The sequence below is a fragment of the Pan troglodytes genome, chromosome 1 (genome assembly GCF_028858775.2).
Source record: "Pan troglodytes isolate AG18354 chromosome 1, NHGRI_mPanTro3-v2.0_pri, whole genome shotgun sequence".
In the NCBI taxonomy this organism is placed as follows: Eukaryota; Metazoa; Chordata; class Mammalia; order Primates; family Hominidae; genus Pan; species Pan troglodytes.
Window position 1 is genome coordinate 116926065 of NC_072398.2, and position 17751 is coordinate 116943815.

Consider the following 17751-nt stretch of genomic DNA (forward strand, 5'->3'; position numbering starts at 1 on the left):
CCGGGGTCCACTCATGTTGCTGACTTCAGCTTCTTTCCTTTTGCCTGTTTGGTTGCAGTTCATGGGAACAGAGCTGAATGGAAAGACCCTGGGAATTCTTGGCCTGGGCAGGATTGGGAGAGAGGTAGCTACCCGGATGCAGTCCTTTGGGATGAAGGTAAGATGTTGCTGGAACCCTGTGATGTGGGACTTTCTGCAGCAATTTTGGGAAAGGCAGCATGTCTGGGCAGAAGCCAGAAGCTTTGTACTAGGAGGGTCTGACCCTCTCTTGGAGCCCCCATCTAAATAAGTGTTAAAGTCAAGGAGGGAGAGAACACTGGCCTGCTGATCTGGACTCAAAAGCTGGAAATACTTGGTGGGGGTCCTTTAGCTCTCTGGTGAGTGAATAGCCCTGAGTCCCAGTGAACCAGGTGTTGATGGCTGTTTTGAGACTTTGGTTCTTGTCTTCTTAGTTTAAAAGAATTTAAACAAGAGACACGGTGCAGCATTGAGGAGTTTATTGCAAAGGAAAAAGAATATTTTGAAAGTTAAGTGCAGAGTAGACAGTACACCTTGGGAGAGAGAGAATTCAGGGTGGGCTGCTCATAAGAGTGAGGCAGTGTTGGCCGGGCGCGGTGGCTCATGCCTGTAATCCAGCACTTTGGGAGGCCGAGGCAGGCAGATCATGAGGTCAGGAGATCAAGACCATCCTGGATAACATGGTGAAACCGCATCGCTACTAAAAAAAAAAAAAAAAAAAAAAAAAAAATTAGCCAGGCATGGTGGTGGGCGCCTGTAGTCCCAGCTACTTGGGAGGCTGAGGCAGGAGAATGGCATGAACCCCGGAGGTGGAGCTTGCAGTGAGCCGAGATCATTCCACTGCACTCCAGCCTGGGCGACAGAGCGAGACTCCGTCTTAAAAAACAAAAACAAAAACAAAAACGAATGAGGCAGTGTTGATTATTGCTGGAGAAACTCCCTTTATAGGAGTTTTACATGATTATTCATAAGGAGGTGGGAAGAGCTGTTACTAGTAAGCATGTTTCGGGTGGTCCTCTGGGTGCACATGAGTAGTAGCTGTACATTCTTGTTCATTTGGCACATGTTTTATTAGCATCTTAAATCTCCACCCAGGAGTGTGTTTTTTACTATTATAATGAGCCAGGGGGTCAGTTTGAGGACAGGAAAAATCAAAGCACACAGGCTGTCTAGATGGGAAGTTCCCTACTGAAGATAGCTTTGCTTGAATGAGCTCAGTTAGAATATGAATACCGAGGCTTATTGTGTTGACTATAGGATCACCAAGGTTGCTGCACTTCCTTGATTACCTATCCTGCCTCACAGGGAGGGTGCTTGTGTCCTGCCCATTCTTTCTTTCCTTCCTGCTTTTGTTGTGTCTGCTTTCCTGTGATAATTTAGAAAACAGGAACAAGTTTATGGCCTCACAGTAGAGCCTTACATCCATTGTCCATCTGTCCTTCCAGTTTCCCTCCATATTTCAGAAAAGATTTAAAAGTGCTTGTATGTACACTATGATATGATTGTAGAGCCTATGGTGGCTGGAAGACCTCACACCGGTCTCAGAAATCACACCTAACTCCTGTCTTCCCCCAGGTCTCTGCCTTTTCCTACTCTGGGAGCTCAGTAGGCTTCTGGCTACTCCCTTAGCCTGATTGCAACCCTCTGGTTGCCATCAGTAGCAGTGCCACCCACTTGGGCTAATCCAGGAGACCTTGCAAATGAGAGAGGCAATTCAGCTAAGAGAGGGGATCTGCAGGGCTTCCCAGATAGGCCAAAGAGATGAACCCACTAAGGCTACTATGGGGCATCTCTCTGTTCACTTTCTGTTTTAGGGAATTACAGGGATTATGGGGTCAAACTGCAGCCAGGAAGTCTTTAAACATTAGGAGATTAGTTTTGACAACCAGATCATGTCAGATCTAGAAAAGTTTACATAGAGCTGCTATGGAACTCTCCCTTTTTCTACATCCCTCCTACCTTCTTAGAGTTAGAAGGGATCTTAATAGATTAACCCTTAATTTTACATTGACATCTAGAATTTGTAAGCTTATGCCTAAGGACTCATAGCAAATGGACAGTAGCCTAGAGCCTGGTGAGCATCCCATTGTACACATTGAATATTATCCTCTCCCTCCTGCCTCCACTCCCCATCTTATTTATTTAAGTCAGCCAGATATCTTTCCTAAGCCTCTGCACTGAGAAGGGCCAGGTGTATTCTTGATCCCTGGACTCCTGAGAGAGGCAGATGTAGCCCAGCAGGATCATTGATCATGTAAACAAACCACAGCCTTGCCCTCTGTGCAGGGATGGTGGGATGCCATAAGCCACAAAGAGCACTCCCTCCTCCATCCTCTTTTGTAAGGGATCAAGGGTCAAGGTTTAGTCCATGGAGAATTTTGATCTAAAAGGCAGAGGTAAGGAGTTAAGTAAAACTAAGAGCACTCATAGCCAAATAGGTGAGCATTTCATTGATGAAGCAGTAACTGGGAGACAGGCTCCAGACCAGTGGCCGTTCCAAGGCTCCTGCCCCCTTCCCCAGGGGGTCCTCTTCCCCAGGACTCCCCTTCCCCAGGCTTCCTTCTCCGTGGCACCACTACACATCAATATTCCTGGCAATATTCTTCATCATGGAGACTTTGGCAGTGACTTCAACCAGATGAAAAGCCCCACCTCATTCCTGAATGATTGAGGTGCTAGGTAAGCTTGTCTGTCCATCTGGCACTGCCCAACTCTCTACCCTGGGATGCTTCCAAGAGGTGCATGGGTACCTGGGACCTTGAGCATCAGTGTCAGGAAATGGCTGACACCTCTCGGGCATGTGTTTGATTGAAAGAGATGTCTACGGCCTGCTCATTTCAGTGTTAATCTGTGCCTCAGAGCAGGTCACCCACTGAATGTTTTATTCCCATTCCCAGCATGGTGTGGAGGGTGCCAGTGCCTTCACTTTGCATTTCTTCTGTCCAGATGTCTCTGGAGGGTCATTCTTAACTGTCTTGCTTCCAGAACATGCTCTTTGTAAACCCCTGAAACATGGCTTGGATCATTCCATCTCCCACCTCAGCCCCTCCGGAGCTGCCTGGACCTCATCATTCCGGAGAGTCTAAGTGGCCTCTTCTCGTGCTCAGCTGCTTACCTCAACCACGTCATTATCATACTTTTGAGTCTGGATGAATTTTGTCTTAGGGCGGAGAGCTCACCAGTTCTACCGGTCTTGGAGAACAAGATTTTCTAAAGGGAAAGGAAGATTCTTGAACATATTGTGAAAGAGATGTATAAGCATCCAGACAGGAAATGAGGATAAGTGTTTATTAAACACAAGTTATTTCATACTAGCCTCATCCTCTTTTTGGAAACCATTATTAAACTGGTAGAGTATGGAAATCCCTAGATGTCAGATACCCGGACTATTTAAAGTTATGTTTTAATCATGTAATAAAGGAATGCATTCTCATATAAATTAAAACTTGGACAAGGCTATACTTGATTACCATCTGAACCCTAGTCTCCTCACGGTAAACATCAGTTTAGCACGTCATCCGAGACTTTTCTATGCACTTGCACAGAATGCATACAGTTCCATGCCTGTGGATGGATTCTTTGGCTGCAAAGAATAGAATATTGTTTGTGATGTTAAGAAAAAAACATGTTTATCTCAGAACAACTAAATCTAGCATATTTTTAAACAGTTGTGTGGAATTTTATTGTGCAGATAAATTGCTTTTTATTTGGCCATTCTCTCAATGATGGGTATTTAGATTGTGTATAGATATGGACTTTGGTAAGACATCTTTCATGATTCCCTCGGGGTTCGGATGGAGCCCCTTGAGCTTGGTGCTATTGAAGGGATTAGTGCTTGGTGCTGTTGTGGAATGGGCCACCTCAGTTTGGAGGGAGATAGTATGCGATAGTGCTCCACCTTGCCCACCATTCTCATCAACAGCCTGAACCATGTGTCATTTGTGGATGGCAGGAAGCAAGGAGAGGTAGTTAATACTTAAGGGTGCAGAATCAGGTCCAAAAAGACATATGAAGGCTAGAATGGTTGGGCACCCTCACAGGAAATTTAGCTAGAATACATTTCTGCACCCTACTTGTGGGTCCAAAAAGCAGCTAGACAAGTTTTAGATGTAGAAGCATTTGTCAAAAGCTTTTCTGGGGGAGCAGGGCTTTGGTTTACAAAAGAGCAGTGTGGTTGTCAGTGGCATAGCTGATAGAAAAGGTAACCTGACATTTGGCAGCATTAAAAGAAGTATGGCTTCTGGAGCAAGGGAGGTGACATTCCTCACGCTGTGGCCTGACCTGCAGCCTGCCTGTGGTCTGAGTCATACAGGTCTTAACGCTCTATACTGTTCTGTCTGCGAGAGACTTTTTCTCAATAGTGTTGCTGAATAACAGGTCGTGACCTCAGAGACTCAGCTCATTCATGCTGGTGTGTTCCTTAGAATGTGTTAAGAGGCACAAACCAATCAAGAAGCGAGCCTTGTGCTTTATGATCAAGGTTTTCCTTGAGGGAACAGACAAGCATCTCTTAACAGTTTCTTTGTAGCCAGCGTTGTGATGAATCCAACTTTAGCCCAGAGGGTTGGATGTTGAACCTGAGGCACCAGTTATCACCGATTTTTTCAGGTCCAGCTAATGTTTGCTGAGGTCTACTGTGTCGGTTCCTGTGCTCGAAATGACTCTGCAGGGTCAGAATTATTATCCCAGGTTTACAGATAAGGAAACTGAGGCCCAGGAAGGTTCTATGATATGCTGAAGATAATGCAACTATGAACTGGTGAATTTCGGCTCAGCCTTCCAGGCTGGCATTCTTTGCCCAGTACCACTTGACTTTATTCATGATCCATTTTAGGTAAACAGTCCCTGTGCCATGCCGGTATGCTTAGCTATTCCAAGGACAGATACTCTCCAGGATGGGCAGCTCCTATCTCAGTGTGTTACCTGGAATGCTTACTGCCCAGAGCAGTGATTCTCAAACTCAAGAGCCTCGGGTTCTGGCAAGGTGCCTTAGGGATACAGGTGGGAGCAAGGAGGGGCCCAGGGAGACAGCAGGTGGTGGCACATTGAGCCTTTACCTCTGCAGCTTTGAATTGACCTATTTTTATATTTGGGTCTCTGTTTAAGATTTCATTGCCATGGTAGGGAGAGTTCCAATGCTAAACTAAAAATTCAGCTGTGGGGCAGAGAGAGCACGTGACGGTGAGGGTTCTTCTTCAGAGCCTCTTTAACTGGGAGGCCTCCTTGCTCTCCTCTTTGCTCTGCTGAGCCAGCAAGGCCCTGCAGCCAGCATACCAGCCTCTCGGCTGTCTTCTGTGACCTCAGACAGGTAGGAGCCACCAGCTGCCCTGGAGTCCTGCTTAGAAAGTGAGGCTTCCTCTGTTGCCTCAACATCAGGAGTCTGCCCTGGGGCTGGGATTGAGGTGAGGGAACCCCTTCATGTTTCTCCCCAAGGCTTCTCTCCAGGAGTAGTCTTTGAATGGTGGGTACCCAGAGGTGCTCCAATGTCTGTATATTAGGACATCTGACCCTTTCCAGGACACACCAGGACCCTGACAGGCACGTGTGTCCTGGGCCTGTTGTCACCCTTTCCATCCCCTCAACGTTGTCTCCTAGTGTCGGAACCCCAACCCCCAGCTGAGTTCAGCTCTTCTCTGCCCTGGTTATCTCAAATGGAAAATGAGAACAGAGGTTTGCTCAGCCAGATTCCTTCCCTCCAGTCATCTGCAGATAAATGAGATACTCTCTGTGAAAGAAGGAAGCTGAGTCAGTGCTTCGCTCACCCCTGAGGAAGATGCTCACCTGCTCCTCTCCCCAACCCCCTCCCTCCAGCCCCAGTCACCTGTCTGTGGAGGGGGCCAGGTTCAGCCTGCAGGGTCCTTCCTCCTGCCAGCCCCCAGGTTGTTCTTGGCTCCTGAGCATGGAGTAGACGTCAGTCAGGCTGGACCTTGTGATCTCTATTGGTGTTCCCTTCCTCTCCCCACTCCATGTGAGAACAAAAAAATACATCTGGATTAGAGATGAACAGGGCCATTGTTCTGGCCGGCCTCAGGGCCAGCAGACAAAGAAGACTTGTGACAACGATGGCAGGGATCCCATCTCCTCCCCTGGACACTTTCTCCTCCCCACCAGAGATGAGTAGGTTACAGCCGAGGGGAGCAGCAGTGTCTGAAAAAGACCACCAGCGTTCTGAGCTGGAGGTTCTTATAGGGCGTGGGAGAGGCAGCATCTTTCCCCAAAACCTGCCTGATGGTTGGTGTGGGGCCACTTGGCTTTCCTTATTCCACAAGGCTAATGATGAAAAAAGGGATCCAGAGGCTTCACCTTAATCATAACCATTTTAGCTTCTGCCCTAGAATTACTGAATTTGAAGTCCTCTTTCCTATTACGTTCTTTTTTATTTTGTTTTATTTTTTTTTTTCTGAGACATCTTGTTCTGTCACCCAGGCTGGAGTGCAGTGGCACAATCTTGGCTCACTGCAGCCTCAACCTCCTAGGCCCAAGTGATCCTCCTGCCTCAGCCTTCTGGGTGGCACAGGTGCATGCCACCAAACTTGGCTAATTTTTAAAATTTTTTGTAGAGGGGGGGGTCTCACTATGTTTCTCCAGCTAGTCTCTGACTCCTGGGGTCAAATGATCCTCCTGCCTCAGCCTCCCAAAGTGCTGGGATTATAGGTGTGAGCAATGGCACCCATCTTTCCCATTATATTCTAAAGTATCTATACTGTATCCCTAATTTCAAAAGTAATTTATGAATAATGTAGTAGAAAACTTGAAAGCACAGGAAAGCAAAAAGGAGAAAAATAATTCCACTACCCAGAGACAACGGCTGTTAAAGTACTATGCTGTGTATTCTTTGTTTTTGTCTAATCCTGGGCTCACTCTTTACATTCTCTCTCGGGGTTAAGGGGGATTTCTCTTCAAATAATTCCCAGTGATTGAATGTGAGAGTGAGAGATGGCTGCAATCATCTGCCCAGCTCCTTTATTTAGGGTTGAGGACCCAGGTCCAGGGGAACTGACCTGTACCTTTCCACACAGTGGGCAGTGACTAGGGGAGGACACAGGTCAGGCTTCCTGATTTAGAGGGCATGCAGTCTTGCTCCCACTCTGGGTCCTGCCTTGTACCCCTGTTGTCCTCCTCCTTCGCTTCTGCTCACTCTGTTTTAGTACCTGATGCACCTGTTTCCTGGACTGGACCCTCCAGCTGCAGCTGCCATTTCTCCTTCTCCCTTTCCTGGCTGTCCGCTCCCTACATGACTGCCCTCCCTCCCTCAGGACTCCCTGCTTTCTAAGGACTTCCAAGCTCCACCTTGTCCAGACCTATATGAGCTATTGTTGCATCTGTGTGTGATCACAGCATGGAGGCAGACGCACCTTCTTTTGAGCTCTGGCTGTGCCCCTCCTCATTGTGGAAGCCCTGCTTCCCTCAGCTCTCAAGCAGACAAGAACAGTCCCAGCATCATTGTGTGGTTATGAGAATTAATTAAGCTGATCATGGTACTTAGTATATGGTAAATAGTACTTAGTATGTGGAACATGGTACTTAGTGTATGGTAAATTAACTGGAGAATTAATTAAGCTGAGCATGGTAGTTAGTATATGGTAAATGCTCAAAAAATATTTGCCATTCTTAGTAATAACAGTACTAATAATTAAGAATGACACTTCCTCCCTCTCTCTTGCTTCCAACCAGACTATAGGATATGACCCCATCATTTCCCCAGAGGTCTCGGCCTCCTTTGGTGTTCAGCAGCTGCCCCTGGAGGAGATCTGGCCTCTCTGTGATTTCATCACTGTGCACACTCCTCTCCTGCCCTCCACGACAGGTAGGTGTGTCCTTACATTGTGGATTGGTCACAGAAGCCACAGACCAGTTAACAAATGGGCCCTCCATCTGGGCCTTCCCCAGACAGTGGTAACCAGCTGTGGGGAGAGGTCCACCTGGGTCCTGCAGAGGCTGGTGTTTTGTTAGACACCCCTACGTTGGATAGGGGAGGGTGAGCCAGCTAGAAGTGCTTGGGGTCTAGGTGAGCTGGGCACAGGGACAACCAGTGACCCCCATGGATGCTTTCTGCAGCCCCTGCAGGGCTTTCTGATTCCCAGACCCACTTGAAACAGTAATATCTCAAGAATTTCTAAGATGTTTCTAAACTGAGTCTGGCCCAGATCCATAACAGGGACTCCTGCCCCAGAGCATCTGAGGAGGAAGAGATGAGAGCAAAGAGGCTGCCGTCCAACAGGAGAGAGGCTCTGGGAAAGAGCTGGCTCAAGGAAAGGGAAGACCTCTGGAAGCCAGGGATGAGCGTGGGGATCCTGGTGCTGCCCCAGCAGGAAGATGCTTCGCTTTCTTCCAGGCTTGCTGAATGACAACACCTTTGCCCAGTGCAAGAAGGGGGTGCGTGTGGTGAACTGTGCCCGTGGAGGGATCGTGGACGAAGGCGCCCTGCTCCGGGCCCTGCAGTCTGGCCAGTGTGCCGGGGCTGCACTGGACGTGTTTACGGAAGTAAGTGCCTGGCAGCCTCAGCGTCAGGAGGACGGGAGAGATAGGGAGCAGAGAGGCCCATGGCAGGGAAAGCCTGGCGTTTTACAGAAAGCCTCTAGCTTATTGTCTCTTTCATCCATGTTAAAAGGAGAAAACTGTGTTGCCAAAAACACACCTTTGTGGTTTGAGGAGTCCTTGCGGAGCCTGGTATGGAGGCAGCTATGTGGTTTTCTGCAAAACTCGGGCTTTAAAGGGGACCCAGTTCCTGGTTCCGGGCTTCTCAGACTGCTAACATATTGACAAAGATAAAGCCACAAATCAGTTCTGAAGTTGAGGGTCTGGAGCAGGAAGAGAGGGGGCTTTAGTGTATAGTCGAGGGACCCTGATGGAAATGCAGTCCCATTGCCAAGAAAATGTCCTTTTCAGTGTCCATGGGCATTCCTTTTCCCTTCTTCTCTTGCTGGGTGGACAGAAGCCCGAGGATACTGGCAGTATTCCCTCAGGGTCCTCGGGGTGGGCTGCTTTCCCAGCTGGAGCAGAGGCTCAGCCTCACACCAGATCCAGTAGGGAAGAGTGCATTTGCACTCGAATCCTTTTGGCTCCTCTCCTGAAAGATCCTGTCCCCAACATTGGAGCTTCCCCTGGTGAGGAAGGGGAAAGGACATGGACTTTGGATTAAGTAGTTGTGGTTCGCAGGTTACTAGCTGTGTGTCCTTGGAAGGTCATTGACCCTCTCTGAGCCCCTGTAGCACTCACTGTGTACTCCCAGCCCAGGGCACACAGTGCCTTTTGGTTTGTAACCTTGGTCATCTTTCTCAACTCTTAGATCATAAGCTCCCTGAAGGCAGGGCAAGCCTTGTCCATCTTTGTATCACCATCCTCCCTAACACAGCACCTTCTCCTGCTCTCTTCAGCATCCTTGTACCACTTGCTGGTGGTACTTACATGGTTACATGTGGCCGGGACTCGCAGGGTTACATGGTTACATGTGGCCAGGACTCACAGGGTTAAATGGTCAAAATTCAATGGGACCAACAGAGCCCTGAGGAGAATGGCCGGAAGATGCCTAAATAACATACCCAAGGGCAATCTTCTCAGTGAGCAGAAGGGTGGAAAAGACACTGGAGGGTGGGGTGGAGGTGCCACAGATGGGCAACCTGTCCTGATGAGAGCCAAGATGCAGTTACCTGCGTGGAGTGTCTTGGAAGAGCAGGACACTGTGCTAAAAGTCCAGCAAGGCACATCGACAGCAAGTGCTGCATGGATGCAGGGGGATGAGTTTCAGGGAAAAGCCCAGTAACAACAACAACAGTAGCTCCCATTGGTTGAGGGCCTCCCATGTTAAAGGTGCATAATCCCCACAGTAATGTTATGAGGGAGATAGGATCAACCCATTTCACAGATAAACTGAGGCTTAGATCAAGGTTCACCCCCAAGGCACCTAGGTGGTTAAGTGGTGAAGGTGAGATTTGAATCTGGTTCACACTTTGTGCTGTGTCCACTCTGCTGAGATGGAACATTCATGTGGAAGCCCATTATTGAGTCCAGTGACCACCCTGACAAAATAGAAGTGGAAGGCACCAGAACTCCTGACTGCCTTCCCTCCAACTTTCCTGTTGCCTGGGGTGGCCCAAGAGGGTGTGACCAGTCCATGGCAATCAACTTAGAGGTATCTCTTTCTGGGCAGGAGCCGCCACGGGACCGGGCCTTGGTGGACCATGAGAATGTCATCAGCTGTCCCCACCTGGGTGCCAGCACCAAGGAGGCTCAGAGCCGCTGTGGGGAGGAAATTGCTGTTCAGTTCGTGGACATGGTGAAGGGGAAATCTCTCACGGGGGTTGTAAGTATCACCACCTGGGGCTCGGGGCCAGGAGTCAGAGGGAGGAGAGGAAGGAAGGCATCTTGTAGGGGCTGGTGGCAGCGTGGGTGAATAGATTCAGCCCTGGGAGCTGAAGATAAGGGAAATCTGCTTGAGTCAGCACTCTCCGTCTCCAGCCTTGATAGCAGAGGCCTTGGCAGCAGAGAGCCCGGCTCAGGCCTGTTATATCGTAGTCTTGCTGCAGAGATTGTGGCCCTTCCCAGGCCCAGCCTCTAGAGAAAGGCTCCTTTGTTCTCCACATGCCGTGGGAGTGAAGGAGTGCTGCTTGGGTGCCAGCTGGACGCAGCAGGTGGGGATGTGGTTGGAGACGGCCATGTAGAAATTTGCACCCTGTAAGCTCCCCAGACCCTGCCTTGACAGCCTGCCCTACCTACTCCCAAATGAGCCCTCCGTGCTGGCTGACCCCCTTGCTTTCCCCAAATCAAGGCATAAGACCCCCACTTCTTGTCTTTGCTTCCATCAAGCCCTTCCTGGCATGTGCGTCTCCTACGAGCTTAACCTGACTTACACTTCAAGTCCTGTCTCATTCATTCAGTCTCTGGATATTCCTTAAGTTTCACTGGGTACCAGACATTGTCATAGCTCTTGGGAGACACAGGTGCATGAGGGAGGCATAGCTCTCCTTCCAGGGGCTTGCTGCCTCCTTATGAAGTCTTGCTTGGCCTTTCCAGCCCTTTCTCAATTCTGAGAACCATGTTCTTTCTTGTTATTAAGGTTCAGTTCCATGGGGTGTTTTTTTTTTTTCCCTAATCTTTCTGCTTAACCTAAGTTCTAAGTTCCCTGAGGACAAAAAAACATGACTTAAGCCTCTCTGCAGCTTGTGTGGGTGGGCCCAGGCCATGGAGTCAAAGGGTCAGGAAAATGGGCTGGGTGTTCTTGGTTGTCCTGGCTGACCCTCAGCTGGGTGATTTTCGCTGGTGAGGACAGCACTGTGGCAGGAGAGACGGGGATTTTGGTTCTGCCCTCCCACCTCTGGATTGAGAGCCCAGCCCTCCAGGCCTCTCTGCCCCCTCCATCCTGAGGAAAGAAGGGTGCCTCCTGCTGCCCAGCAGCCCCACACAGTTCATTTAAGTCAGCAGGGCTATGACCAGCAGCATGCGAGGAGGTCAGCAGAGACTCTGACCTGTCTGCATCCTCTGTCCTCTATGCTGTGTGGGCTCCTCAGGGCAGAGCACACTTCACTCATCTTGCACCTGGTCGGCCTCTGAGCAGGTTCATTCCTCCCAGGAGATGCTGCTCGTTTCCCAGGCTGAAGTTTGAGCTCATCACCATTGCCAGCCAATCTGGGCTTCAGGGTTTTACCCTTTCAGCCTTCTCAGAAAGCAGCTGTCTGCCTTCCCCATCGCAGCCTTGCAATTTATTGCCATTACCATTAGGTAGCAGTGACATTCCAGAGCTTTTCCTGAAAGGGACTCCTTAATATAAGCTCTGGCAGAGCGAGGGGGTGGGGGAGGGAGGGGGACCTTGCAGAGAGATGGGGAGGAGGGGGTGAGAGGTGTATGGGCTCTGCCCTGCTGGGTGTATCTGCTGCAGGACACAGAGTTCCATCAAATGGACCACACAGTGTCCCCATCTTAGGAGGTGAAACCTCTTGGTCAAAATAACTACCCTTAGCAAATTGAACTGTTCACCCACATCAGCAGATAGTCTTAGAGTAGCCATTTGGAAAAAGAGACATTTTTGTCACATAAGAAATATATTTTCCTAATTCTTTCCTGCATTTTCCCCAGTTCAATTCTGTTCTAACCTCAGACACAGAATAACATTAGGGTCAGGTTGGTGTCCCAAAGTGCCTGACTCCTCCCTGGAATTCTCCCACCTGTCCACCAGGGAAGACTGAGAATCCTTCTTTTACTTGGGAGCCCTGTGATGGACACCTCCCCGGGCTTGGGCTCTGCAGGCCCACACAGAGGACAGAGAGATGTGCCGAGGTGCCTGCATTATGGGCCCTCTTAGTTGGACTTTCCTCTGCTGCTGCAGGCCCTCAGCCCCGGCAGTGGCAGCATGGTGCTCCAGATCTCCTCCCAGCAGCTAGCTGCTCCACCCCACCACCCTTCTTGTCTGTGACTCCTTGGAGAGGATCCAGGAGCCATGCAGCAGGAAGCCTGCAGACCTGTCACCTCCCACACCGGAGAGGCTCCCGTGAAGCCCGGCCTCAGCAGTCATTTCCAATACCATGATTCTTTCTCTGTTTTTTTAAAAAAAATTCTTCCAATGATATCTTTATGAAAACAGAAAGAGAAGCATCTGTGTTTCCTTCTAATTACATCTTGTAGCTGCCTGTTTGATTTGCATCTTTCTAAGATGGTTGACTTTACAAGTTATCTCAATAAAAGTGGCCAGATGCCTAACTCAGAACCAGAGCATTTTGAACCACAAAATGGAATTGGAATTTTGGCCCAGAACAAGCTGGTTCTGTTATCAGGCCCCTGGGTGGGGCAGGGGGCAGCCAGCCAGGTCCTAGACATAACTTTTGGGGGATATGGGGCTTGCGTCCCCTCAGTGTCACAACATGCCTCACAGTGGACTTCGCATGCGTTGATATTTGAAGCACGATCATCAAAACTTTGTGATAATTGATCGTAGTGTTTAGTAACAATGTAAACACTTAAAAAAATTCAAGATAGAAAATAAAAACGAAGGCAAGTTGGGACTGCCAGAGAAGACCCGTCACTCCTCATGCAAGTTATCTGCGACTCCCATATGTTTTGTGTCAAAGACTCACCTTTATTGTGCTGTCCAATCCCTTCCCCAGTGCAGAAACAAGTCTCCCATGGAGGGGGCTGGGGCAGACACAGTTTGCTGAAAGGAACAATTTTGAGTGGTTGTGGCATTCTGTGTCCATTTCTGGCTCCACAGCTTTCTTCATTTGTAGGAACAAGTCCTTGTCCTGTTGTTAGTGGCTGATGGAAGTTGTCACCCACCAGGCACCAAGGCAGGAGTGACCCTATACTGTCTTTCTTGTGGAGCTGGGTCTTGGCAGCCAGATCTTGATTCAGGATCTGCCATGCCACTTCCTGACCACAGCCCTGCTCCTCCATCCTCTGCAGGTGAATGCCCAGGCCCTTACCAGTGCCTTCTCTCCACACACCAAGCCTTGGATTGGTCTGGCAGAAGCTCTCGGGACACTGATGCGAGCCTGGGCTGGGTCCCCCAAAGGGACCATCCAGGTGATAACACAGGGTGAGCTGGGGACCTTGCAGAGGGAGGGGGAGGAGGGGATGAGGGAGTGTGGGATCTGCCCTGCTGGGTGTATTTGCTGCAGGACACAGGGTTAGTGAGAGGCAGTGGGGGTGCCTTGGACCCTGCCCTGAGTATAGCTCCCTTACTACTGGTGGGAGGGTGGTAAAGGGAGGGGCTAAAAAAAGTCTTTGGAAAGATGTACTGAATATTCATAAATCATGTTTATGTAGCATTTTTAAGACCTAGATATTTTGGGAGCAAAAGAAACCTCTACGAGAGAGAGAGTTTCATGTGAGAGGTCGTAGGATGGCTGGAGGGAGGCCCTAATTAAGCAACAGGATGCTGGATTCTGGTTTTTGGCCCTGTCTCTTCCCTGCTGTGTGACTCTCCCTTCTGAGGCTTGGGTTCTTCACTTGTAAAGTGAGAGTTAGGGGCAGATGAGCCAGGAGCGGTGAGGACACTTTGTGCTCTGTAACTTACTAAAGTGGTACCTTGGGCCATCTGACAGCCCTCGAGAGTGTTTGCTCAGCCGTGGAGTGGGAATGAGAACAGTGCCCTCTGACCACCCCTCGGGCTGCTGAGTGGGCTGTGGCCACCTTTGCAGTGGATCCAGTACTGTGCGGATGTGGTTGAGTGACCAAGGAGGGCTCCAGTTTCCTTAACCCTGTAGAGGTGTATCTTTCCCCATGGACTCTTGGGTGTCTCACCGTTGGGCAGAGATTGCAGGGTGAGGGCAGCTAAACCCCAGGCATTGACAATACCAGGGAAGGGCAGAGCCAGGGGGTCCCACTGGCCTGGGTGTCCAAGCGCCGAAGGAAACAAGGCAGGGAGCTGGGCAGCAGTTGCTTCGGTTACTTCTTTCTGCTTTGATTTCCTGAGGCTGGCAAGGCTCTGAGTGCCAGGAAGGGGTAAGAGTAGGGAATTTTCCAGTGTCCCCTGGGAGAATAATAGGTAGGCCAGGGTGGCCAAGCCAGGTGCAGGGTTGGGGAGCGGAGTGGAGTTGAGCTGAGTTTTGGAGAGGAGTTTCTCAGGGTGGTTAAAACATCCTGGGTTTCCTGGCTTGGGCCCAGATTATGCCTCTTCTGAGCCCACTGAAGGGCGAGTGGACCTGCCTGGAGCAAGCTGCCTTTGGGGTCCCCAGGGCAGCGAGGAGCCCATAGTCCAGAGCTAGGTGCCAGTGGCTTCCTGCCCCCTCCTGTAGTGCTCAACAAACAGTGACCTCATGGTAGCTTCTCTCTGTCCCCAGGAACATCCCTGAAGAATGCTGGGAACTGCCTAAGCCCCGCAGTCATTGTCGGCCTCCTGAAAGAGGCTTCCAAGCAGGCGGATGTGAACTTGGTGAACGCTAAGCTGCTGGTGAAAGAGGCTGGCCTCAATGTGCGCCCCTCTCCCCCACGCTGCCTCCCCATCCCTGTCAGCACTAGTCTTCTCCCCCACATTTCCAGAGCCCGTTCTCTGAGCGGAGGCCTAGGTCCCAGCCTTGCATCGGCCTGTCTACCTGTGAGGGGTAGCTGCAGTTTCTTCATCTGCAAAATGAAGATACTGCCTGGCCCCGAGTGTTGCTAATGGCACTGCTTTGTGTATGAGTGCTGTGGGAATGGAGGCAGTAGAAGTGTCCCCATTTCACAGCCAAAGAAAATGACGAGCTAGTGTCTTTGACTCTGCCCGACATGGCTGCCAGGCCGTGTTTGACTCTGCCTAACTCCCCTCAGGGCTCCTCATGCCGTAGCACCCGGGTTCTTGATTCACTTGCAAGCTCTAGGAGCCCTGCTGCCTTGCACGGCTTCCCGTTGGCGCCTTCCTCTCTGGTTCCCTGTTTAGATCAAAGTCTGTTTCAAAGCCTGTTGCTCAGCCAGTGGGAGCTGGCAGAAGGGATAGGCAGTAGAGCTGCCATGTCCTCACCCCTCTGCTCCCCTCCACTCCTGCATGCCAGTCATGCCACTGATGCCGTGCAGGAGGCTGTGTCAGAGCAGGAGGGGCCAGAGTGGAGTCTCCTCACAGCCCTGCCTCCCTGCTTTTCTTTCCTCCCTGTTTTCCTCCAAGCCTTCGCCTGTGCCTGGCAGATCTCTTTGCCCTCCCTTTAAGGAGATCATTGGCTGTTCCAGGAAGCTGATGCCGAAGGGCACACAGCTTGGCCCATTTGCCCTCTCCCTTCTGGTCCTGAATTACTGAGCACATTATCCAGGCTGGAGCCCTACATCCTACCAATGGGTGATTTGGCCAAGAGAGGAGGGTGGACGTGGTGCAGCCAGGAGGTGTAACAGTCGCCTTGCCTTCTCCACACAGGTCACCACCTCCCACAGCCCTGCTGCACCAGGGGAGCAAGGCTTCGGGGAATGCCTCCTGGCCGTGGCCCTGGCAGGCGCCCCTTACCAGGCTGTGGGCTTGGTCCAAGGCACTACACCTGTACTGCAGGGGCTCAATGGAGCTGTCTTCAGGCCAGAAGTGCCTCTCCGCAGGGACCTGCCCCTGCTCCTATTCCGGACTCAGACCTCTGACCCTGCAATGCTGCCTACCATGATGGGTGAGGAGGGCCCTGTAGGGCTGGCTGGTGTCCTTGAGGCTGGGGTGGGGTCTGCCCTGGAATTGAACTCTACCCACCTTCCTTTAGCCCCTCTTCATGTCCCAGGGTGTCTCTGGATCTGCACCATACAGAGGGTCTGTGATGCCAGTTTTCAGAACCTTCAGGGAGTGGATACTCAGTTCAAAGAGGGAAAGTGCCTTATCCAGGGTCACAGAGCAGCATGGCAGGGGTGGGGCCATAGCCTCTATTCCTGCCCATCTGTGGATCCTCAGCTTGCCATGTTAGGTACACTGGACCAGCTTGTGGAGCCATAGCCCAGGAGCTCAGGGACATTGAGTGCAGGTTTCTTACTCCTGCCTGCTGGCCCTGTGGCTGTCCCTGGTGGCCAGCCCAGCTGCAGCAAAACCTACAAAGCCTCCAGCCATGGTAGGCATCTTGGACCTGCCCCAGTCAGCTGGGGCTTGGGCTGCTAGGGGTTTTGGCACACGTCCATGTTTGGCGGAGGGTGTGCCTTCAAACCCTGAAGGGCCTAATTTCACCATTCTTTCTGGCTGCCCAAGGGAACTTTCCTGCTTTTCTCCCTTGCTGTTGGCTGGATAAAACTGGCAATCAGAAAGTCAAGAGCTACAGCTGATGGTCATGGTGTTCCCAGAGAGTCAGGAATATCCATGGAAGCTGAGCAGATGCCCTGTTGCTCTCCCATCTCAGCTCTTTGATTCTGAGACCATCGTCCGCTCATTGCACCTTTGATCACAAAAGCTTTGAACTTCTGATTCTGCTCCCAATCCCTCGCTCCTTTTTCCCCTATCCACTGTGCCAACCAGGAGTTTCTTCTATTTCCAGGCCTCCTGGCAGAGGCAGGCGTGCGGCTGCTGTCCTACCAGACTTCACTGGTGTCAGATGGGGAGACCTGGCACGTCATGGGCATCTCCTCCTTGCTGCCCAGCCTGGAAGCGTGGAAGCAGCATGTGACTGAAGCCTTCCAGTTCCACTTCTAACCTTGGAGCTCACTGGTCCCTGCCTCTGGGGCTTTTCTGAAGAAACCTACCCACTGTGATCAATAGGGAGAGAAAATCCACATTCTTGGGCTGAACGCGGGCCTCTGACACTGCTTACACTGCACTCTGACCCTGTAGTACAGCAATAACCGTCTAATAAAGAGCCTACCCCCAACTCCTTCTGCACTTTTGTGTGGTCATTATCCTAAAGCGCCACCAGAGGGCGTCCAAAGGCAGACGTAGGGTTTGGTTTAGACTGCGGGAGCGGAGCGGGTGTGGGGGAAGATGGGGATGAGCAAATGGCTTGGTTGAGTTCTTTGAAGATGATCCCTCTCTTGTCTGTCGAAGGTTACTCAGAGGCACTTTTACAGGAGCAAAGCTCAATGTATTTCACAGTGCTACGGTATTTCAGACCCCTTCCATCTGGGAATATACATGCACGTTAATAAGTAAGATTCAACACACAAGCCCAGCATTATGTACCAGGCGCTGGGCTAGGTGCTTTACTTTAAGAGGAGAATTCAAACCTGACCCTTTTTCCATAGAAGTCTGGTGGGAGGGACAGAGCATGCAGAGGTGACTGGAAGCAGTGAGTGATGCTACAACAGAGGTGTATAGGAAATTCTCTAGAGTCCAAAGGAGGAAGTAATTTGAGCTGAGGATATTGGTGTCTCAGGAGATGTTTA

The 17751-nt window shown here is 50.6% G+C and overlaps 1 protein-coding gene across 4 annotated transcripts in view; it reads left to right on the forward strand.

Moving 5' to 3' along the window:
- PHGDH (phosphoglycerate dehydrogenase) overlaps positions 1–17240 on the forward strand; it is a 32309-nt gene extending 15069 nt beyond the window's left edge. For all 4 annotated transcript variants that reach the window (XM_016930488.4, NM_001098571.1, XM_063801893.1 and 1 more), the window contains 8 exon segments: positions 59–157; positions 7693–7825; positions 8354–8502; positions 10169–10321; positions 13411–13543; positions 14790–14920; positions 15830–16067; positions 16911–17240. In XM_016930488.4, coding sequence (XP_016785977.1) covers positions 59–157; positions 7693–7825; positions 8354–8502; positions 10169–10321; positions 13411–13543; positions 14790–14920; positions 15830–16067; positions 16911–17065 — 1191 coding nt within the window. In that variant the 3' untranslated portion in view covers positions 17066–17240.
- Positions 17241–17751: the final 511 nt, after the last annotated feature.